Here is a 25,381-nt window from a genome sequence, read left to right on the forward strand (position 1 = left end):
ATACACAGTAATGTATTTTCATACTGCTTCTGCAGAAGGAGAGACAGTTGCAACCCAAACTCAAACACACTGTCTCCCACCGGACCTCCTCTTCAGAGCATTTTATTAACAGATGCTCCCACAGAGGATGCTCCCACAGAAAAATTGATCAGTTCATAAAGACAGGATGCTCCCCTCTTTACTGAATCACAAGGCAGTGTGGTCTCCTGACTGAATCATGAGACAGGAGTGGAGCATCTCATTTCTACAATGTTTCATATGAACACACATTAATTTAATAATCATCATTTAATAAACCTAACAATCTCAGTCCAGAAATGTGCAGTTCTAGGGACAGCTTAGATACAGAGAAGAACCTTCAGGCTCTTATCCTTCATTTCCATTTATACCTACAGGAGCAGGAACCCAGATGCCAGGATTGAGGTCCAAGACTCAGTGATCATGATGAAAATTATTGTTTGAAATCTCTTAGTCTCTACAACTTTCTCACCTCTTATTTCTTTAAACCTTCCTTGGACATTTCCAAAAGGACATCTGAGATTGTGCCTCTAACAGCTGCCTTTACTGGTTTTTGTACGTTAATCTTTCTACCATCAAAGGGCCGGATCCAATTTTGCATGCAGTAATTTGCGCTCGCAAACTGGAATTTTGCACAAGGGGCTGAACCATGATTTGCGGGTGATTTAACAAGAGTGATTGCGTAACTGGTGGCAGGTGCAAAACTGTTGGAGACGCCCTATTTAAATGATGGTTTTGCGCGTTTTGTGGTTTGTGGCAAAGTAGTTTGTAGTTTGTACAAACTAGTGCATTAAGAAATTTAAATCTTACAGTGACCCCCAACAAAAAAAAAAAAAAAAAAAAAAAAAAAATATATATATATATATATATATATATATATATATATATATATATATATATATATATATATATATATATATATATATATAAAGAAAAAACTTTGGCAACCTTTATTCCCTAAGGTGGTATGTGGCTGAATTTCTACTTCACTGCAGTAAAAAAAAAAAAAAAAACTGGTGTTTTGTGTTGGCCTGTAGAAAAATGAACATACCAAATGGCTCAAAAGAAGTGACTGTGGATGAGATTACTGCGAGTATGCATCCCCGCAGCATTGGCATGTTGCTCCACAGGCGCAGGGGGGAGGTCGGGGTTCTTCGTTAGGGCGTCAGGGCGACATGGCATTTAGAACGTCAGACAGCACTTCTGAAAAACTAGATTGGGAGATCCAATGTTGCAATGAGTTTTGTGATATCTGGTATTGCATGGGTCCTCCTTGTGGCTGGCTCCAAATCCATTCGGAGTTCCCCCCACAGCTCCAAAATGGCAATGCTGGATAAACGATATGTTTTGAAGATCGTTTCCTCATTCATTCCAAAAATATTCACACGGAGTGAAAAAATGCGTTCTCTGCGTCTCCTTGCTTCATTTCGACGTCTCCTTCTTGCGACAATAACTACTGCCATGTGTGCGCAATTACGCATACAGACCATTTGCACCTTCTTTTGAAACGTGTTAAATATAGTCAGATACCGTTAGCAAAATTGCTTTCAGGTTTAATAAATCACTTTGCGAGTGCTAAATTAATATATTTACATGTTCTCCTCCCACAAGACTCACTTTTGCGTGTAAACGCCCCATATTGCATATTCATTGCAGAAAAAGTACTAAATGGATAAGAGGCGCTATTTAGCATGTTTTAAAGACCAAATCCTTTTAGCACGCTGTTGATTGATCAGTTTGTACATTTTTTACCGTGCGCAGTGAAATAGCTCACGTTTTAATACACGCAAACCTTTGATAGATCCGGCCCATAGTCTTTAATTTTTAATATAATTTCTTGCTGCTTCTTACTTGCTGCTGAGAATACATTTCTTATATTACTAAAGTTTAGTGAATTAAATCATCCCTATTTCCTTTTCAAGTGCTTTGGTTACTTGAACTGGATGAAAGTGTCCTTTCTCCTTTCTAAGCTTGTTTAAAGCCTTTGTTTATATCCCTTTTTCCTGTTTACCATCATCTGTGCTACCATTTCCAACAAGATTAACTTTTAGCTTTTAAGTAACTCAAGATGTCAAGATGATTCTTTCCTTGCCATTTTAGTTTGGATTATCTCCATAGATGAAAGTGACTCATCATTATCATCATCAATGAGCTATGTCTCATTGATCAACATTTATTGCAATCTGCTTTTTCACTTCAAAGGTTTATTTTTGTAACACCATTCATGCAGTAGACAATTCAAGCAGTTGTATACCAGACAAAAACATGGAAATGTTAAAAACAACTTTGAAAAACTTGAAAATTATTTTACTTTTCTGTAGGAATGACAGGCCAAAAATTATACTTTTCCTTCAACCTACACCTAGCACCACCATTTACCTTCTGCTATTCTCCTTTTTTGCCTAATAGAAGTTACAAGAAAACCTTTATTTATGCAGCACTTTTCACATAATAAAATCCATTAGGCTCATCACAATGAGACAGCTGTAAAAATAACACGAAAAAAGAGTACAACAAAAAGAATTTAATAAACATTAACATGCAACATTATACAATAAAAATAAATTAAAAACAATCTGAATAAATTGTTCTTCAGTGGATTTTTATAATGATGAGAATGAAAAGACCAATCTTAACACTGATCTGTGTTAAATTAATGTTGATTATTTCATCAGGTGATTTTAGCTCTAAATGATTAAATATAATCAGAATATTTGACGAAGAATGGGTTTTTTTTGCTAGTTTTGATTTCATGCTATCCTTTTTTAAATAGCTTTAACACAAAAGCATCACTTTCATAATTTTGTTTCCCCTGGAGAAAAAATTATTTTGGGGGGTAGGGGCGGTCACGACAAAGACCTGAAATTATACGAAAACTATCATGGAAGTCTTCTATGAAGCATCTATACTCTGAAAATATCTGAGCTATTTGAAGAATGATACCTCCACTTAATGAGGTACTCATTAAGTGGAGGTATCTAAATGTTTAATCTTATTTCTGAAATGGAGAACATGTTATTGCCCTGAATGAATGCACTAAATAAAAATGTTAATATATTTAAGTAGATGTTCTTAAAATAAGTGCATTTTCTCTTGATCTAAGCAGGTAAGTTAGACAATTTTCCATTGGAATAGAATGATTTACAATTAAATTAAGAATGTAAAAATTTACTTATAGTGCATTATATTTATCTTATATTTAAGAGCAAAGAGCATTGCTTTGGCAGATTGTCATAATAACCTGTTCATATTAAGACTAAATATACTTATTTTGAGAAAATGTGATCTTTTTAGATCTATTTTGTAGTGTAATAATCCATATATTTATTGTGATATGTACTGAGAGAACAGGCCGTAAATGATTTCCCCTTGGACCAATTTTAATATTTCTCCTTTCCAATTTTATCGAGCAATTATTTCAAAATTGCGGTTAGCTTTAAGCTTCAGTCGTACTGACGCAGATTTCATCTGTTAGATCAGGAGGCTGCAACCTTGGCTTTGTGGCTTACTTTAAAACTTAAATGCCATGTTTTTACCCTATTTATTCCTTTTTGCTCTGCCCTTGTTATTCTTTTGTTCTATGCCCCCTTGAAAAAACACTGCTCCCACCCTTGTAAATGTAATCTTGAACTGCAACTGTTAAGGTGAGAGAATTAGTGTTATATGCCTAAAAAGAGGCTGTTCTCCGCATGGGTTAAGGTTAGTGTAAGGATTGGGGGTTATGCTGTGTCCCTGACTCATAACATGCAGGGCCAAGCTTTGCTAGCAACAAATAGCACATAAGGTATGATTTCAGAGCAGTTTATGGTTTATATTTTTTTTTAAGTCCAAAGAGGCATGAAGTGTGAAGGAGAGAAATTATCTCTGGGGGAAAATATCTGTATTGATCAAACATATCAGGTATGAATATATCCTTAGCTCTGATGCCGTTAATTTGGATTTAATTAATTTGTCTCAGAGGATAACACATATCTTTTGGTAATTCCTTTTCAAATCTTGTATTTCTTGATCATGTTTTCTCCTTAAATTCTCTATTTCTTCTTTCAGATATTTTTCTTTGTACTGAAACAGTTCCCCTAACTGATTGTATTCTTTACTGTGGCTGTTCTCTGCCTCTTCCATTTTTCTTTTAAGTTTTTGTTTCAGCTCTTGTATTTCCTCCATGTGTTTTTCCACTAGAGCTGTGAAATCCTTGGTGTATTTCTGTCTGAACTCATTGAATTCTTCAGCTTTTTTTCTTGCTTCTTCTTCATATTTAGTTTTCATAGCGACCAGTTTTTGGCTGTAAATTTCCTCTAATTCTTTTCTCTCCTTCTCTTCTTGCTCTTTTCTGATGCGGTCTTCTACTTTGCTTTTTATTCGATCCTTCTCTCTTTCTTTCTCATATTCCTCTTGAAGTTTTGCCAGTTTTTCTTGCTCCTGCTGACGTATCTGCTCATTTTCCTGATATCTTTTTTCCCACCATTCTTTTCTTTCCCTCTCCCAGTTTTCCCTTTCCTTTCGTATGCCTTCTCTACTCTTCTCCAGCTCTCGGTCAGTATTTTCCTTTTTCTGCTCTTCTGATTTTATGATCTTCTCAAGATCTCGAAGTTTTTCTTCCCATTCATGTTGCTTAAATTGCTCTTGCCTTTTCTTTTGGTTGTCCTCCTCTTCTCTTATTTCTTGTTCTTTTCTTCTCTGTTCTTGTTCCTTAGCTATATTTTCAACCATTTCTTTAAGCTGTTTTTCTCTCAGTTTTCTCTCTGATTCCATTTCTGCTCTTTGTTCTTCCATTTTTTTTTGCATTGCTTGTATTTTTTCTTGATGTTTTTGTTCCAGCTGTTTTTTCTGTCTTTCCATCTCTTCTTCCTTCTCTTTCAGGATTCTCTCCACCTCCTTTTTTATTGCAATCTCAGCTTCCTGGAACATTTGGTTGGTGTAACAACCCCCACCATTTTCATTCACCACTGATTCAACCTTCATCAGCAGCTCCCTGACCTGAGAGCGATCGTTTTTAACATTATTGTTAAATACATGGTATCTTCCCCCACAGTCGCGGATAAGTTTTTTGACAAAGTCATCACAGTCATCTTCGATGTAACTCTCAAATGTTTGTTCCTTTAATTCATCTTTTCTGGTAAATGTAACAATGATGAATTGTTGGGAATTCTTGCCAAAGTATTTCTTAATCAGATCCACAGTTTCTTTTTCTTCATTAGTGAACCGTCCAATCTGCAGGACCAGCAGGATCACATGAGGTCCAGGAGCCAACATGCTAATACAATGCACCAGTTCCTGTTCAACTTCACTGTTAGACAGAGTCGTGTCAAACAAACCAGGTGTATCAACAACAACAACTGGCCGACCATCAACTTCTCCACTTGCTTTCTCACAAAACTTAGTGACTGACTTTCCACTAGCTTTAGATTTAAAACGTTTTTCACCCAAAATTGTGTTTCCTGTTGCACTCTTTCCACTACCAGTTTTACCAATTAACACCATCCTAAAACACTCCTTGCTCAGATCTCTATGATCTGTTTGCTTAGCATTCTCTTTCTTGACCTTGTCCAGCTCAGCTTTAAGCTCATGATTAATATGTTCCTGTCCAACAACCTTCTCCATCTGAGCTCTGGTGAACATATCCTTTATAAAGACTTTGGGCATGACGTTTCTCTGATTTTCTACTCTATCCAACAGTTCTGGGATCTGCTGACTACTTTTGGTGTTGAGGATAACATAAACCCCACTACACCTCTGAATGAGCTCCTGGATGTCCTTCTTCTCCTTTATGAAGTTAACCACTTGCGGAGCTGTAGGATCTGAGTCCACAGTGAACAGGATCATGGTGAAGTCATTGACTCTAGAGCCGAATGTGTCCTGGATGGTCTGTAACTCTCCCTTGTCTTCATCAGTGAGGGGACCCACAGGTAGGACCAGGATGAAGGCGTGGACACCCTCAGGATCACAGAGGGAGATACAGCTGAACGATTCCTCCATCACTTCCTGCTGAGCTTTTCCACACAAGGCAGGCAGTTCCACCACAGAAACCCAACGTCCACAAACCTCTCCCTGGTTTCTGACACACTCTGATGAGCTGGAGACTGAATGAAGATTTTTCTGACCTAGAATGGCCTTGGCTGCTGAGGTCTTCCCAGATCCTCTCCTTCCAAAGAGAACCAGGTTTAGTGGAGGTTTCATCTTTTCATCTTGTGGCCTGCTGGTCTCTTCCCTAAAGGTCAGATATGCCCCTTTGTTCTCATGGACAACTGTCTCAACCTGCATCATCAACTGACTGCAGTCAGTGTTATAACTCATGTTGTAGCATCTTCCTTGAACCCTTTCAAGGAGCTTCTTAACAGAGCTATTTTTTTCACCGCCATTCGTTAAGATGACCATTGAATATTTGAAGGCATCATGACCAAACAAACGCAGGATGGACATCAGTGTTTGTCTGTCTTGCTCAGGAAATTCTGAAGGTTTCACCAGCAGCAGCAGAACATTTGGTCCAGGATAACAGAGTCTCACGCAGTTATTTACTTCTTGGAGTTTCTCCTTAGACATACTGAAAATGTCAGGAGTTTTTACCACTATTAGTGGTTTTCCATTCCACTCTCCACAGTAGGCCACACTGTGCTTCTGTTGAGGAAATGTCTGCTCTCCAATAATCAAGTTACAGAGCTTAGTTTTTTTCTTCTCACTTTTTCCCAACAGCACAATCCTGAAACCAGGTCCTATAATAGAATAGAGAACAGTATGAGATAACACAAACGCAGATATTGCTCCAGCCCTCAATAGGCCACAGTTAAAATTAAAGTGGTCTCTTACTCCTACTAAACAGTCTCTTGCTTCACCTCATGTCAACATAGGATGAAGTAAGATCACAAAAGATTAGAGAGATAATCTGTACATCAAGTCCAGAAACAAATTTGTCACTAAATAGAACATGTTTTCAAAAAATGTCCCAATTTCACCAAATAAACTATCTTCCTCCTGCTGTTTTGATGTTTTACCCAAAGCTTTTCTTATGAAAGTGCTGCCTGCCATAATGTCTGATTTAACTCAAATAATACTCATGTCCCTTTTGTCAGTACCTTTCTCCCAGGCCCTTAAAACAATAAAGATCAAAATGTTGTTGAAAAAGAGCAACTGCTGCTACTGCAGAACTAGAGGTTCCAATGTAAATGCAGACTACGGAATAGCTTGTTATTACTAACATGACAGCACTTTTCACCTCATTTGAACAATTAACCAGTGAGATAAGCTGACATTTTGCGACTTCCACAGACGTGAGTCAATCTGTTGTGGCACTAAAACATTTGTTGAGCAAAGCAGCTGACACAGACAGTGGCGTGCGCACAGCTATGGCTACTCTACTGGGTGCTGTAAAAGAGCAATTTCTAGGCACGTTTTCTGAACCGCTTTACTATTTGGCAAAAATCTTGTACCTACAAGCTTCAGATAATCAAGGCTTTTGAAATTACAAAAAATAGATCTTTCTGAAATAATTTTTTGCCCCTCGTAAATTGTGGGTGGACCTTTAGCATCATCATTTGCTCACAGAAAAGTCTAACACAGGTCTTAAAGAGGAGAGGATAAAGCAATAGCAGTGAAAAAGCAATATAACTTGCTTTCCTTCCCTTGCCCTTTCAGCTCCATGTACAAGTGGGGACAGTGAATATCTCTTTTCTTCTCAACATATTATTGATGAAATGAGAAACGGGATTCTACTTGTGAAAAAAATGTTTCCTTTGCTCATGACTTACGTCCCATTTAAGTCAGACTGACTGGACAGGTTATGTACCTGCAGGATCCTGAAAAAGGAATTAATTAATTTATCTTTACTATAATTGATCACTGCAACAGTTTCTGCTTAGCTCTGCCTGGATCAGACAGCTGCAACTGATCCAGAGTACTGCTGCTAGCATTATCTCTAAGAATGTTGAGCACATCAGCCCATTATAAATTCTTCCACTGCCTCCCTGTGAGAATAGACTTTGAAAAACCTCTGTTAGTCTATAGATCATTGAATGACTCCAAAACCCATAGCTGGCTTGTGAGTGTATAACCACCCAGATCTCTTCAGGCTCAATTCTTTTCTGAAAATCTAGAACTAGAACCAGATATGGACTTAGTTCTTATGCGCCGCAAATGTGGAACTAAACTGCCGAAGCCATAAATTGCTTTCAACCAAGAATCAAACTTTGTTTAAAACTGGTTTTGACTGTGTCATCCAGACATTATCATTTTAAGGTTTGACTACCTTCTGTTTTATTATCAATAATTTCATCAGTAATTTTTTATAATCCTTGATTAGACTTTAACTTCTATTTTTGTTGCTATGTACTCTTCTCTTCGTTTCTTATGGTGATTAAATTAAGTCTCCGTTGTCTGTGATCGTCCATCATAGAGGAAGAAGAAGAAAAAAAAAACAATATTTTCTAGTAAAATATAAATTCCAGTTGCTTAGCTTTCATAAAATTTGCTATGGGTTAGCAGTAGCCTACACTTGATGCAAGCTAAAACTATCTGACAAGCTTTTCTCCCATGTCTCTATTATAACAGCCACAGGTAGTAATACCTGCTGTGGGAAAGGTTGTTGTGTTTGTTATCAAGCTGCGGTGATGGAGACGTTCAAGAGAAGTTAGTTGCAGACTGTTCCAGTAGATGACAGTTACGCATGTTATTGTTAAATAAACCGTATTGCGTAAAAAAAAAAAAAACTTTTTTAAGTGCAAAAAAAATAGAAACAGAACTTAACCTTCGTTGTGCATTATGTTTTTGCCAGATCTGTTTGGTCATTCTTTCTTACTTATTTATAATTTCTGCATTTCTAATTTTATTTAATGCTTTCTTTTTGTCCAGTTATGATCGATTTATGTCTGCTACAACTATGGTTCTATTAACACCTAAGGTGTTTAAAATTGGATGTTTTATATGTGCTTCATAAATTCTTCCTTTGCCTATTGGATAGATCCATGACTACAGACAGAGAGAGATTTATGCTTTAAACTGAATCTGACCGTTTTTTGAGTGTGCCATGTTGGCAACATCACAGGGGCCCACTTTTTTTTTGCTAAGGTGAGAATATTCAGGTGGTCAGAGTATGAAATAAATAAATAAAATCCCCATTTCATTTTTGTAATTTTTTTAATTTCAAACAATTAATTCCCCCAAATCTGCAAGCAAATTTAAGGTACTTGTGCTTTTCTATTTCCCAATATTGCAATAATGTCCACACCCTACACTTAGCATGAGCTGATCTATTTGATCAACAAGATGTTTGTTAAGCCCATTCAGATTTTGTGTGCAATTCTAATAGAATTGTTTCATTTATGAATCATTGTTGTGGATTCGGTTCCCAAACTGTTTAAGCTAAAACAACTAAAACATTGAAATATAACATGGATATTAGTACCAATCATCTGATTCCAAAAGTCAGTAGTAAGTTGCTGCTTTTACTAAGGAACATTAGAGTAAGCTTTAGATATTTAGATACACATATTTACCCATATATATATGTTTATACTTGAGTAGTATGAAGCAAAACTACTGTTGCCTACATTTTCTTACTACCCTGTGTAAATTATTTTACTGAATAGCAGGCTTAACCAAACAATTAAGACACACAGAGTTTATGTAAATGAGAATTCTTTTTCCATTAAACATAAGCCTGGTATTTTGCATTATTTAAGCTAATTGAGTCACCTGGAGGCTAAGCATAATTTATAATATTATTAAATTCAGATTTCAGGTTTAAAAAATTACGAGTTTTCAGTAAACCTGCTTTGTGAGACGGTCCTCTGTTCTTGGAACTACAGTATACAGTATATCAATATATACAACTGCTGTATATTCAGTTTTGAATTCAAATAGCTGCAATAATGATTAAACACTGTCTCTTTATGAATAATTTAGTATGTTTTTTGTCCGTTAGTTTTGCATCTTAGAATGATTAATTTGTTTTCCATGTCCACCATGGATTTTGAGGTCGATAAAAACAGGTTATTTCTGTGGAGAGATGTATGTTCCTCCGATACAAGTAGGTTTATATCTCTGAGCTCTGTTTTCTGCCGAGTTAAAAAAGCATTAGTGTTAATATAACTGGTGAAGTATTTTTATCTGTTAATTTACAGAGGAGGCAGATCTTTCAGTTTTCAGGGTCCTCTCATGTGGAACAAGCTACCATTGTTTATTCTGTCTATATTTAAGGCTAGGCTTACTGTAAAACCTTCTTTTTTGCTAAAGCTTTTAGTTAGAGCGGCCCAGGTTATCCTGAGCTACACTATATTGCCAAAAGTATTTGCTCACCCATCCAAATTATTGGAATCAGGTGTTCCAATCACTTCCATGGCCACAGGTGTATAAATTCAAGCACCTAGGCATGCAGACTGTTTTTACAAACATTTGTGAAAGAATGGGTCGCTCTCAGGAGCTCAGTGAATTCCAGCGTGGAACTGTGATAGGATGCCACCTGTGCAACAAATCCAGTCGTGAAATTTCCTCGCTCCTAAATATTCCACAGTCAACTGTCAGCTGTATTATAAGAAAATGGAAGTGTTTGGGAACGACAGCAACTCAGCCACGAAGAGGTAGGCCACGTAAACTGACGGAGCGGGGTCAGCGGATGCTAACGCGCATAGTGCGAAGAGGTCGCCAACTTTCTGCAGAGTCAATCACTACAGACCTCCAAACTTCATGTGGCCTTCAGATTAGCTCAAGAACAGTGCGCAGAGAGCTTCATGGAATGGGTTTCAATGGTCGAGCAGCTGCATCCAAGCCATACATCACCAAGTGCAATGCAAAGCGTCGGATGCGGTGGTGTAAAGCACGCCGCCACTGGACTCTAGAGCAGTGGAGACGCGTTCTCTGGAGTGACGAATCGCGCTTCTCCATCTGGCAATCTGATGGACGGGTCTGGGTTTGGCGGTTGCCAGGAGAACGGTACTTGTCTGACTGCATTGTGCCAAGTGTAAAGTTTGGTGGAGGGGGGATTATGGTGTGAGGTTGTTTTTCAGGAGCTGGGCTTGGCCCCTTAGTTCCAGTGAAAGGAACTCTGAATGCTTCAGCATACCAAGACATTTTGGACAATTCCATGCTCCCAACTTTGTGGGAACAGTTTGGAGCTGGCCCCTTCCTCTTCCAACATGACTGTGCACCAGTGCACAAAGCAAGGTCCATAAAGACATGGATGACAGAGTCTGGTGTGGATGAACTTGACTGGCCTGCACAGAGTCCTGACCTCAACCCGATAGAACACCTTTGGGATGAATTAGAGCGGAGACTGAGAGCCAGGCCTTCTCGTCCAACATCAGTGTGCGACCTCACAAATGCGCTTCTGGAAGAATGGTCAAAAATTCCCATAAACACACTCCTAAACCTTGTGGACAGCCTTCCCAGAAGAGTTGAAGCTGTTCTAGCTGCAAAGGGTGGACCGACGTCATATTGAACCCTATGGATTAGGAACGGGATGTCACTTAAGCTCATATGTGAGTCAAGGCAGGTGAGCAAATACTTTTGGCAATATAGTGTATATTTATAGGGCTAGTTAACTCTATTTCCATTTTCTAGATCACTGCTTCTATTTTCCTTTTGTAAGGCCGCTCACACTGAGCCCGGTTCTGCTGGATGCTTCTTCCTGATAAAATTGAGTTTTTTCCTCTTCACTGAATAGATGTTCTGTGTGACGGATTGCTAATTCACACAAGAGTGAAACCTGCAAAGTCAATGACTGGATGCAATCAACAGGTTTCCCTTAGAAAATATTAAACTGATTTGACTTGACCGATCGGACTGAACTGTCTGTAAAGTGTCTTGAAATCATGTTGTATATTGGCACTATAGAAATGACTCAAATTGGAGTGTGGAGAAGTGATCATACACATTTAATCACAGATTCTTTAAAAAATCTACTCACCTTCATATGACTGATGTATCCTGGGTACTCGAGCACCAATACCTTAAAAAAGGACAGTAATTTTTAAAAATATTTAATAAAATAAAAACTTTGTCTCCAAATTCTTTTGAAATCATTCTCAAAATTATTTCTCAACTCACGAGCAGTTTGAACAGCAGCTACAATAGAACCCATTGCTGCCTTTTCCTTCTGGCTCTGATGAGAATCTTCCAAAGTGGTTGCTGCATCTTTAAACTCTTCGTAAGTCACATATTCTCCACCGTTTTCTTTTACGATTTGGCCAAAGCGAGTCAGCAGCTCTGGCAGTTCGATGTCCTCCATCTTTAAGTATCGATATCTACATTTCCTGATCAGTTCCTTAATTGGAGCATTTTTCATTTGCTCTTGAAAAGGTTTGATACGCTGCATCAGTTCAGATTTCAATATCATTAGAACCGAATGATTGAATGATTGATCACTAAAAGCTTTTAGGATTCTGTAGATCCTGTTTTTTTCTTGGTCTGTGAAATCTTCAGGTTTTAGTACCAACAGAAACACATGAGGACCAGGAGCAGAGGCCTGCACACAGTCTGTGATAAACTCTGTCAGTTTGTCTGCTGTGGATAACAGAACATCTGGAGTATTGATAACAGCTAATTTCGTGTTTTCCACTTCTCCACTGAATCTAATACAGACGTGAGCTTCATATTTAAAGGCGTTAATTCCTAGTATGAAGTTTCCCACTGAACTCCTCTGGGACCAGCAGCTTCCGAGCAGAATCACCCTGAGCTCAGACACTGGAACAAAAAGATAAAAGAAAGGTAAGAGAACAACGAATGAATTAGAAGTGATGTTAAAGAATATTGAAGTGAATGCGATAAAACCATCAATCGGTATTGAGGCAAAATTTGTGGATGTTGGTCTGGAAGTAACTTTAATCACAAAATAAAATAAAAAAAAAAAGGAACTAAGCTAAAAACTGGCTAAAATAATTAAAAGTTAAGACTTTAAGGGTATATAAATGGTTTTGAAAAAATATATAAAATACCAAGAAAAATGTAGGCCTAACTTCAATTGGGGATCTCGGTTAAGTTTCAGTTTAACTTTGCTGTTTAATTTTCAAGCTGTAAATTTGAGGTTGAGCAGAGAAAGTAGAGTTTCCTGCCAGAAACACCAAAGGCCCTAAGCTTCCTTAAAAAGTACAGTCTGCTCTGTCCCTTCTTGTTGACATCTTCACTTCTGTCTCCAGTATAGTTTGTTGTCCCGGTAAACACCAAGATACTTAAACTCAATCATCCCCACTTGTTCTCCCATGATGTAAATAGGGTTCAACTTGCTCATATTTCTTCTGAAATATGCAATAATTTCCCTTGTTTTGTTGACATTAAGGATCAGATATGGTTTCCACACCATACTACAAAGTGGTTCACCAACTCAGCTTATTGACTATCTTTGATGTACCCAATGACTGCAAAGTCATCTGAGTATTTTAGCATATGTAGGGAGTCTGTCTTGTTCTGGAAGTCAGAGGTTTATAGAGAGAAAAGGAATGGAGAGACTACCGTCCCCTGTGGTGCTCCTGTGCTGCTGACTACTTGATTTCACAGATGACCCTTTAATCTAACAAACTGTGGTCTGTTTGGTAGATAGTCTCTGATCCAGGCGAACGTTGATGCCTCCACTTGAGCCCTACTTTGTTGCCAAAAAAGGGTTTTTTCCTCTCCACTGTCGCTACAAGCATGCTTAGTGTGAGGGATTGCTGAAGAGTCAATGAGTCGATGCAGTCAGCTGGTTTTCCTTAGAGAGAAAACTTTGAATCAATTTGACTGGATGATCTGGTTGAACTGTAAAGTGCCTTGAAATAACGTGTTGTGAATTGGTGCTATAGAAATAAACTGAATTGAAATGAATTTATCTTCCCTCCTCAATTCAAGAAGAAATGCACTTATTTAGATTTAAATTTATTGCAGTATAGTTTGGACTAGAAAAATCCTCAGCTTCATTCCATATATTTGAAGAATCCTTCAGAGGGCGTTTAGTATGTGGCAGTCCAACATTCTGAATTGTATTTTTTTTACCTTGAAGGACTTTACTTAAAAAAAATATTCATTTTAGGCAATCTTAGCACACCTGTGCACTAATCATCATGTCTAATCAGCATCGTGATGGGACACCTGCGAGGTGTGATGGATTATCTCAGCAAAGAGACGTGCTCACTTTCACAGATTAGGACTGGTTTGTGAACAATATTTGAGGGAAATTGTGAAAAATATTTGTGTATGTATGTGGAAAAGTTTTAGATCTTTGAGTTGCTCACATAGAAAATCGGAGCAAAACCAAAAGTGTTGCTTTCATATTTTTGTTAAGCTTACATAAGAAAAACAAGCAGGATAGCTTCTGTGATGCATGTGTTTTTGCAACACTGACAATTATAATAAAATTGCTCCGCTGTCCAAAATTTAACAAACAATTTTAGGCAAGGCTTAAAAACTGCTGTCCAGGATTCTCATTCCCCATTCTCTAAGAGATTGGGTGGTGAAATGGGAAGGTAAATGAAAACATTAGCAAGGATCTTTATGTGCTTCAATTAATGTTTTAGCAAAACAAAGATCTATACATCATGAGTGAAAACTGACACCACTTTGAGAGGTACTGAAATAAGATAAACTTACATTCAGGTGGTATCCAATCATAGCTTTGACTTCGTTTTATAGGCTGGTCATCTGTAAAGAAAAAAGACCAACTCATTACCAAGACCAATATACTGTAATTATGTCTATAAAGCGTTTGTATCCATCATCTGTGATGGATACAACGATCAGTGCGCTGTCCTCTGCTGCTTATGAATGATCACAATCTCGGTTGGTTGGCCATAACAATTTGATCTATTTAAATCTGGAAGTCCCTCAGTATCTTAGCTTTGTCAGTCTCCACCACCCAGGAAGGCAGCAGGGCAGAGCTAAGTTTTTGGCAGGAGCTGAGCATAGTAGAAAGAAATTTAACCTTTGGCTTTGGTATTACTTTCCGTTCTATTGTACCTTGATCTGAGTGATGCATTTGTTATCACATCTCATGGGGTTCCTCATACCTCCTGATTGTCCAAAATAAAATCTTGTTACACTTCAAACTTCCTAAATTTGAACATTGATAAAACCAAGGGAGAAGCTGAAAGGTAAAAAATAGAAACATATATAATGTCTAAGTATATATTATGCTTTTAAGCTGTTGCTGAACTCACCGTCTGGTAGAATCTGCTCTGAGCTCTGGCAGTGCAGCTGAGTTCTGGCACCATCTACAACAAAAATAAATAAATAACAACAGAAAACAGAAAAGTTTAGCAATGTATGACCAAACTAATTACATTAAAGCAATACAATTTCAACAAACTGCTATAAAACTTGCTGCCTAAATACACTTTTCATTATTTTTGCAATTTGAACACAAAATGCAAAACTATATATATTTTGAATAGCATGAATAAAATCTTACCCGCTGCAAAGGCCATATTGTACAGGTTTGATTGATCTGAAAGGAAAAGGTTTAGAAAACGTTTTTTTTATTTGACATTATTAAGCTTAAGTACTAAGCTGATCCAAAAAGCTGGTTCTATGCTGAGGATATTCTGCTGGAGCCGCTGGACCCAACTGCTTCGGATATTATCAAACCATTGATGGTTAGTCGATAGAATGGCTTCAGATTAGGGGTGGGTATTGACAAAGAAGTCATTAATCGATTCAAATCACGATTCACATGCAGCGATGCGATTCTATCACGATGCATCATGATACTTGAAATATTGCGATGCATTGCGATATTTTCACTGAACACTGTAAGAAAAAGATCCAGCCCTTACCAGTGGCTGACTGGCTGTGTATGATTTGGATAGTGTCTTCAATTGATACATAACTGAAAGCAACTGAATTCATACATAGCTGTATTTATTGAAACGACTTTTGAAGGTGTTGCCATGAAAACAAATACTGGACACAAATATTACTATTACTGGCGTGGACACACTGACAAAAAGATCTTAGGATTCACAAAACTTAAAATAACAAAATAGGGATAATCAGTACATTTACATGGCCTCAGTGGTCCTTTTGCAAATTACGTGCATCATATCAATTTCATTTTTTCCTTCTTTGTTTTTAAAGCCAGAATGCATCCAAGCATCTGACTTGAAATGTATTATTTTGTTTACGAATGACTCGTCTCAGTATCCCGCGGCCGGACATGCTTGTGACACAAAGCAACGGGCGTCAACACATCCACAGCGACATCTGCTGGACTGGAAGTTGTATTCCACTTGATTTGGATGATGTGCGCCAACCATTAATGTATTTTATTTGTTCATTTTTTTTTTTTTTTTTTTTTATAATCGATTCTTGCCTTCAAGAATCGATGCAGTAGATCACAAAAGTTAAAATTGCGATGCATCTTCATGACGATTATTTTGCACACCCTTACTTCAGATTGTTTGTGGGTCATTTATTAAAAGGCGCAAATGACTGCAGGCGCAAACATAAATGAAATGCTTCTATAAAAGAGGGGTTTGCACGTGTCAAGGGTTGCAGCATGTCAAATTGCAGGACGTCCGTGCAAAAGGATACAGGGTCATAGGGAGATGGAGATATCTTGGAAGAGGTAAATTCAAATGTAGTTTAAAATAAGAATGAAAATTAAATCATTTAAGACTTAGATATGGCTTAAATGCTGCACAAGCGAAGGTGTTAGAAGTCTCCACTATGGTCTTTCAGATCTATTATGCACAAGGTGCTCTTTTTTTTTTTTTTAAGCACAAATTGGATTAAGTAGCACTTTTGAAAGAGGCAATGATTTTGACACGCAGAACTTAGTGATTTTGTACATATGCATGAGCAATAGCTCTGCAGACCCGTCACTTATATTTGTCCTTGTAATACCTAAAGCCTGTTTAAAAACAAGCTTCAAACATAACCCCTGCTGTTAACTAAAAGCAACACAAATACATACGAATCCTACGTCCTGTTTCTGCACAGGTGGGTTCAATAGGTCTACTGTGTTGCCTAACGCTATTCCTGTGCACAAAAATAAAGCAAAGTGGAATAATTTATTATTCATTAAGACTTAAATGTTTTGCTAGAAAATCACAATCTTCATAAAATATATTATGCTCCTATATTACTAACTATTAAACCGTCTACATACAACCTTTGATGTTTCATGTTCCATCAATGAAGCTAATGTTTTACAAAGACAAATCGGCTCTGTTTTCAGTTTTTCATTTAGAAATGAGAAAATTGGAAAATTGTAATTTCCTTTATTGGTTTTGGGTATATTATACATTGAATTTGTGTCCTTAAAAGTTTTTGGTGCTTGCACAGTATGGAGGCTGCACAGCGCCTCCTACTAGTGTTACAATCCAACTGGCTGTCTTACCACTTAGAAGGCTGTTTATAAGCGAATAGCAGCTGTGATTGGTTTAATTGTGTTTTTCGTGAGCTCAAGGAGCAGAAGGGTCACAGAAAAGGTCAATTAGAAGTAATGCAAAAAGAAAATGCAATTTCAAAAAGGATTTGAAAATTTAAGTTTAAGAAAATGGAAATTGAATCAGGAATAACAACTTTAAGTGCGTGATTAGGAAAGGTATTTATAATCAGATTTATGAATTTGGTATTTAAATCTTCATTTACATACATTACATTTTCAAAATTAAGGAGGTAAAAACAGATTAATAAATACAATTTACAATTCTGCTTTAATTATTCCATTTAAAATGTAAAATTAGACTATGTGCTTCAAATTGGATTGAAATTGCATGATTTACATGTTAAAGTTGAAATTTAACATTTAAAAATGTCTTTTTCACTGACACTATAGCTCCCCATAGACTTAACATTATCATGCTTTCAATACAAAAGCTCAATCGACTCCAAGCTTGACTTAGCTTCAGCATCCTAACACTTTTATTATGGTGCTATTTTTGGACTTTAGCTCAGCTTTCAGAAATGTCCTCCCAGACAAGGGCTGTACGCTTTGCTTTTTACGACGGAGTATTAGGGCCACACATGAAGAGAAAAAATATTTTTGCCATGACGAGATTAAACTCAACATTTCGAGAATAAAGTTGAAATGTCATGTTGAGTTTAATCTCCACGTGTCAACTTTAAACTCGCCCTGTCGACTTTAAACTCGCCATTTCGAGAATAAAGTTGATATATCGTGGCAACTTTAATCTCGACATTACAAAGTTTGGAGAAAAGAGCAACCGCGCTCCACAGCTGCAGTCTGCGTTTTAAGAGTGAAGGTAGTCTTTGACGTGCTGCAACTGTATAATCATCACAGGAAGCGGTGGCCTACCAATAATAATGTAACGTCTTTCCCTATGCTTACCCAGGCTCGCAGTTCTGAATTTGAGAACATGTCAGTCATTTCAACTTTATTCTCGAAATGGCGAGTTTAAAGTCAACAGGGCGACTTTAAAGTCGACATGTCGAGTTTAATCTCGTCATGGCAAAAATATTTTTTCTCTTCATGTGTGGCCCTAATACTCCGTCGTAGCTTTTTCAACTTAAAAAAAATATAATTTAAACACTAAATGCTGATGGAATGTCCGGTTTGCTGACATCTCCCATTAAAAATGAAAATAAAAAAGATGTCATATTAATTTAGATTTTCTAAGATTTCTGATTTCCTCTGAAACATAATATGCATATCAGAATAAATTATGTTAAAAAATAAAATGTTTAGACTTCATAGGTGTTTGTCTCAGGCTATCAGGGTTACGCTGGTAGAACCCACAGGGTTACACCTCAGTTATGCTGAGGGGAGAGCAGGACTGAAAGCTTATCACTTCCAGCCATAATTGTTTTAGAGGTCTTCAAAGGACCGGGCTTAATTGGCAGGAATCTCATTGAACATTTTATATTAGGGTTTGTCTGCATACATATATGCATAGTGTATATCCGCATGTATAAGCTGACAGATGCTTAAAAGTATAACAGCTTGCAAATGTTTATATCACTAAAAAACTTGAAGAAATTTCAGTAATTGTATTTCCAAACAAGAACTTTACACACCTTTATATATTTTTTATATATTTATTAGTTTTTAATGCTCTGTCTTGTATTTGGAATATGTAATTTAGAATAATGTCACTGCTTCTTTAACAACAGTAACAGTAAGGAATTATGTTTTTCATCATTCAAGTCCCTAAGACTTCACAGACCACTACAGTCTGTGTTTTTGCACTTAAAAGAGGATGTGAAAACACTTTGGTAAATGTAGAATAGTCTTTCTTTCCACATTTACTGTGACAAAATGTCTGAATGCTGATAAGCCACGTGGACTTTAGCTGAAGCTCTGTAACTTTAAAATGTTTGTCTCAAGGGGATTTTAGATAAAAGAAATAATCTAATGGATCAAATTTTCACCGCGATACAAAGTATTCACTTGAAACAAGTTATAGTAGTGATGGGTCATTTTAAGTTTTATCAAGAAATATGCAGCAGCTTCAAGGCAAAAGAAAAGAGTGTCAACCTGTTTCTCTCAATTAACACTGGATTTATCTACATTTAAATTAAATTCAATTTGACTTTTAGTTTAGTACACTTAGGCTACTGTACTTATTGTTTTTTTAATAAATCTTAGTCCACAAGCATCCTTATTCACATCTTTATTATCAATTTCCCGTTTTGATATTTGTTCACATTAGTTATTGACGGCATCTAAAGACTCAAAGATATTTTCAATAAGAAAGAGGGAAAAAAATACAATATAACATAGGATAACTTAATTTAGCTATATTTATTTTACATTGAATCAGTGTAAATTTAGTATGTCAAATATGCTGCATGTAGGGCTTTTAAATATATATATATATATATATATTTTTTTTTTTATTATATATATATATATTTTTTTTTATTATATATATATATATATATATATATATATATATATATATATATATATATATATATATATATATATATAGAGAGAGAGAGAGAGAGAGAGAGAAAAGAGAAGCAAGACTGATGTTTTCTAATCCCATTCAATAAATATTCTGATTTTATTTTGAAAGACCCAAGCCAGCACTACTACCGTAATACACGGTGTTAGCGTGACCTAAAAAAATCTAGTTTTGCTCCTTGACTTTCGCTTTTGAAAAAGACGCTGAATTTTCTGCTTTGAATGCAGCACTTTGGTGTTAAAGTAAAGAAAACATGATCCTATCAGAGAAGCAAAACGTTTTGAAGCTTTCAAATAAAACTGGGTGCTGTGCGAGCTACTTACGCGGTAAAATTCTGTCATTTCATAGTTTCTGAAAATGAACACGATTTATTTCGAGTGTTTCTGCAGTGTGTCAGGTTAAGGGTGACAGAAAATATAAATATGTTAGCCATTAAAAAAAATGTGAAAAGAACCTTACCTGTGCTGAAAAGATGCTTTTTCAATATCAGTTCATCATCTGTTCAAGTATTAGTGTAAAATTCTGTTTGTCAGACGCTGAATTAATGTTGCTGGTTGTGTAATTTTTCTAACCGGTAAATCTTACTACTTCTGCAATTAAACCAGAGTCAAAGCAGAAGTTTCTTTGAGGAAATGTGACTGCCCCTCCTCCCCTTGCCCAGCCTACTATCAGTATATCAACAGGAATAATATTTATTTATTATTTTTCATAGTTTTATTTGCGCTGCTCACAAACAAACAGGCCTGCTGAGAGTAACTGATTATGAGTTATTCTCTGTTTATCATTAATAAAAATGAGCAGAAAAGTTTCAACCAGATCATACAGATATGATTGATGCAGCTCCTTCATCTGCTGAACAAGAAGACAAAAATCATCACTGTAAAGATAAATCTTACAGTGAAATATTAATTACTATGATGGCCCAGAAGTGTCAGGTCGACTGCAAAAGCGGCAACAAAAATGCAAAACCCATAATGAAATATTATTGGAATTAAAAGTGCTGGTTTATTCTATATTTTGTGACCACTGTATGTTTTGATCGTTGGATTGAATGCATTTTCTACACCATCTGGGTCAGCCTGGTCAAAGAGAGAGGAGAAAAAGAAGCGAGAAATGTCTGGAAAACCAGTGACAGTGTCTCATTTGTTGAAAAAGTGACTTGTATATAATCATGTGGCTAAAATGAAATCTCACACAATATTATTATTGTTAATAAAATATAGCAGCACTGTTTTTTGTATTGACCCTTAGTTTTCATTTACATGCACTGACATAATAAACATAACTGGTCAGATGATATGACAACTTATATCATAAATTCTGACCATGCGGAAACGAAAAGTAATCAGATTGTTTCTTCCTCTTTTTAATTTGATTGTATAATTAATGTCCTGATTTTTTACTGAAATACATCCTGTCACTACTTGAAGGCTGATATTGTTTATATTTAAATAATATTCATGAAATAAGAGATATCACTTTTAATTGAATCGAGGAGGTACTTGCCAGAAATAATTTGGTTAAATGTAGTAATTTCTTATAGTTTAACCCTTTAAAGCCTGATCCAAGAATAAAACAAAACAGAAAATTACTTTTTTTTTTGGTTGAATTCTTTATTTGCCCTTTTAAAAAAATATGTAAAATGAAAAAACAGAAATACATTTTTGATACTAATAATTTATTACTATGCGATAAGTCAAGGTTATTTTTTGTGTAGTCTTCTACTGGCTGTTATCAGCTATATCTGATTGTGTACAATAGGATTTTGAGTAAAGTTTTTACCATTAAATCATGCAAAAGGTGTCAGATGCAAAACATTTCAGAAAGCCTATAATTGGCATTTTAGGGTTAAGATATGGTCACAATACATGGCAACATCTTTCACATATTGTTGGCAAGTATAAGTATTAGGAAAAGAGCAATAAAAGGTAAGTTATTTATTTTTTGACAGGTAAAAACTTGTCATAAATGTTTGCCTACTACTGATTTAAGCTACAATATAGTCACTATTTGTGACTTAAGCCTATTATGTCTGTGCATGGGAACGAAAGCAAGTATCACCACTGAACAACTGCTCCAAAACTTTTTCATAATCGATATTGATATATATTCTGTTCCTCTAGGGCTCTTTTATCCCTGAAGATCTGAATTTAGGCAGACTGTATGGTGTGAAATTAGCAAAAAATCTAGACAAGCAGTGATCTGTGCACCTAATTAGCAGCGAACGAGAGGGACCAACTTTTACACAAGAAACATAGACCTTTATGTGAGAACCCAAAGCTAGCTCTTGGTCTCAATAAACTATCCGTATATTAACTTTGCACCCCCGCCTGAGTTGATCTAAATAGCGTATGCTTTCATAAACAACATGCTTTGGCTTACATAATTTGTGGTGGCATTTTACGCATTTTTAATCGTTAAGAGGCTGTGTTAGATCTACTCAGCCACTCCATTATAATGCATTTTACCAGGTCAGTTCACTGCAAGGGTAAACATGACCAGGAGATCTCTGATCTTCAGGGAAAGTTATGATGAACATGCATCTGGCCTTCTGCTCCTGTCGAAATAACACATAGTTTAACGATAAAGTCTAAAAACTCCAATATGTTTGGGTGAGAGAATAAGATCAACCTTTAATAGGTAATGAATTATTTAAAAAGATAATACCATGTAATTAAACATAAAAAGATTGTGGAAAAACTAGGTGTATCAGTTACACTGCTGTATCTGTTCATGTTAAAATGATCAATGACATATTGTTTTTATTTGAGTGTAGTTTCTTTCATATGCCAGAAGATGTCAGTAAAGAAACAAGAGATCACATTTAAATCTCACTCCTCATGTAAGAAGTAAGCTTATTTTTTGTTAGGATCATCAATGACCAACATTAACACCTTAAATGTTCAAGAATGCAAAGAATAGCCATTTAAAGTAAACCCAGGATTAAAGTATGCAGTTTCTGATGATTGCAGTATTACATGATGCTGTTGTCCTTATGGCAATGTGCTTTTTCTTTGTTTATATTCCTTCTACAGTGTTTATGAACCTACAGACCTCAATACTGGCTTTTGTGTTGCAACTGTAACCTCTATTACTTATATGAATATTAGCATGATTGAAGAAATAAACAAATTAAAGCAGAAAGAATTCTTAAGTTCAACTGCTGGAGGAAATGCTAACTTTGTATAAACACACAGACAACAGAATGGTGTGAAATTAGGGATATATATCAATATTTACAATATTTACAGACAAATCAGTCATGACAATTCATGAAGTCCAGGGTGTGTTCCTTTATCCAAGGAATTCAACCACTTCTAGTTAGGACGTAGAAAGTGCCATTTCCTTTGGTGGTTATATGGGTCTAACGGGATCCTGGAATAGAATTCTGAAATGGAAACCTGGCCTTTATAAAACAGGCCTGATTGATCAATCTTCAGTTTTTGTGCTTCAAAATATCACAGCAGTGAAATAAGTTTATATATTAAACTCATGTGAGTACTCATAGTTTCAGTTAAGCATACAGTGATAGTGCTTTACAATTCAAAATACTTTGGGTTTAAGTGCTTAAATCCAGGTGAGTAAACATTTTAGATCTGTTTACACTGACCGAGCCCTAACAATTGCTGGGAGGCTAGGGATAGCATGCTAGCTCACCAGTTCCCACCTGTCAAACCTTGTGACCTGATGAAGGTTTTAATCCACAATGATGAATCTAAAAGTCGAAAGGCATATGAGTGGAAGACAGCATTGTACACACTTGTTAAAGGCATATGATCGGCTAGAAGTCTGTCAGCGTCAGACAGCATCTCCTACCTGGGCTGCCACTCGTCAACCTTATAAGCTGCAGCTGTCAATTTAGAAAGCTGACATAAAACCAAGTGAGAACAAAATGATCTTGTTTGGCTTTTTTAGTGGTAAAGAAATTAAGGAGAAGAGGATTTTATTTTTAGATAAATCTTTAAAATAAAAAAAAATTAAACTGAATTCAACAAAAATGGAAACAAATTATCTTGGTTACATAACCTTTTATAAACAATGTCTAGAAGCCTGAGCCAACCATCCCTAAACTCAGAAGACACACTGTCTGTAGGGGCCTATCTTCCAACTGTTCAATATTTTGCACACGGTGGCGCATGTGTGCAATGGATGTGCACTATTGCACACATGCGCTATGGAGGAGAGTCGCAGTAGTGACTTTGCACCAGGCTCAGATTGGTAATCTGTGATACCGGGCATTTGCCCAGTGGGCCGGTCCTAATTTCAGAGTGCGAGGGCCTCCTTAAATCATACCAGCCCCAACACTTACTCTCTGGCCGAAGCTCCTACATGTACCTGTGACACTAAATAACTCAAGGAGCTGAAAAAGTGCCAGGGCCAAAAATCGTTCCCAGTCCAAACCTGCATTGTACCCAGAGAGATATTTTTTTGTTTTCTTTCTTTTTACAGTACATGTTCTAGTGAAATTATTTAAAGATTACACATAGATTAATTAATTCCGTTGGAAAAAATCAATTACTTAACTGCTAATAATGGCCATTAATTGGCACTATAACATCTGAAGCAGCAACAGAATTTCAAAGCTGCTCATGGGAAATGCACACATAGAAGCTTCCTATTTCCTGTAGTTGTCATTGTAAATCTTGTCACTGTTCCTGTCTGACGGTTTGCCTGAACTGTCTTTGCACTCCTGGATCTCCTGTTCTGGCCTGTTTGACTGACTTGGCTTGGGACGCTTGCTTGTTCTCTGGGGCTGGGACACAGTGGACACAGCATCTTGTGGGAAGTGCACTGGCTGGATCCTACTTCGTTCTCAGGGGATGGACTGAACTTGTAAACCAGGTTAGTGACTCACGTTCATAATTTTCCCCTGTTAGATTTACATGGTCACCAACCTGTGTTTCCTCTCTCCAGAGTTTCCTGTCTCAGACACCCTAGCCGCTGCTACTGCAGATCTGCAGTCCGTCAGCCTGCTGTCTTAATGAATGCTTTTTGAATAATCCAACTGTCTGTATTAACTAAATACTACATTGGTGTTCTGAGAAAATATGCAGTATTCTTGCCAAAGATTCAAACTGTTTTGTCCAATGTTAAAAAAAAACCTGAAAAATTTTAGTTTACACATAAAATAAACTGTTTGATTGGCTGTGAGGTGCAATTGACTGACGTGTCATCTACTTGATGTCAGCACAACAAACGGCTGCAAAACACTCCAAATTTCAACAGTGGGAGACAGGAAAGAATGAAAAGGAACCAAATGATCAGCAAAACGGACAGCGAAAAATCCTGTTTTGATATTGTCCTGGTGTTTTGACAAACTTTTGTTGTGCTCTTGCTTTTTTTGGCTAACTTTGTTGATATTTATATTATTATTTCTTCTAGAAATGCAAAGCTTGTATAAAAGAAAAAACATTTCTTATACTGTAATTTGTAATGACATTATCACTAACAAAATATAAAACTGATCTGGGCCAAAGATGGCAGTTAAAATCTGGCCCACATGCTTCAATGAATGACGGGCCCCCACTGGTCTAGGTCTG

The 25,381-nt window shown here is 36.5% G+C and overlaps 1 protein-coding gene and 1 long non-coding RNA gene across 2 annotated transcripts; one reads left to right on the forward strand and one right to left on the reverse strand.

Moving 5' to 3' along the window:
- Window positions 1-2,760: 2,760 nt before the first annotated feature.
- LOC119782353 (GTPase IMAP family member 8-like) lies at window positions 2,761-20,414 on the reverse strand. Its single transcript, XM_038283297.1, has 7 exons — window positions 20,301-20,414; window positions 15,380-15,415; window positions 15,129-15,182; window positions 14,563-14,613; window positions 12,052-12,687; window positions 11,912-11,953; window positions 2,761-6,728 (listed from the first exon to the last, which is right to left on the reverse strand). Exons 2-7 carry the CDS (start codon window positions 15,393-15,395, stop codon window positions 3,973-3,975), a joined length of 3,555 nt encoding a protein of 1,184 aa, XP_038139225.1. The 5' UTR covers window positions 15,396-15,415; window positions 20,301-20,414; the 3' UTR covers window positions 2,761-3,972.
- Window positions 12,599-25,168, forward strand: LOC119782369. Its single transcript, XR_005280662.1, has 3 exons — window positions 12,599-12,711; window positions 24,606-24,683; window positions 24,756-25,168. It is a non-coding gene; the product is annotated as an uncharacterized LOC119782369 (long non-coding RNA).
- The last annotated feature ends 213 nt before the right edge of the window (window positions 25,169-25,381 follow it).

This window comes from Cyprinodon tularosa, unplaced genomic scaffold, assembly GCF_016077235.1.
Source record: "Cyprinodon tularosa strain WSP-4 unplaced genomic scaffold, ASM1607723v1 ctg192, whole genome shotgun sequence".
Classification (NCBI taxonomy): domain Eukaryota; kingdom Metazoa; phylum Chordata; class Actinopteri; order Cyprinodontiformes; family Cyprinodontidae; genus Cyprinodon; species Cyprinodon tularosa.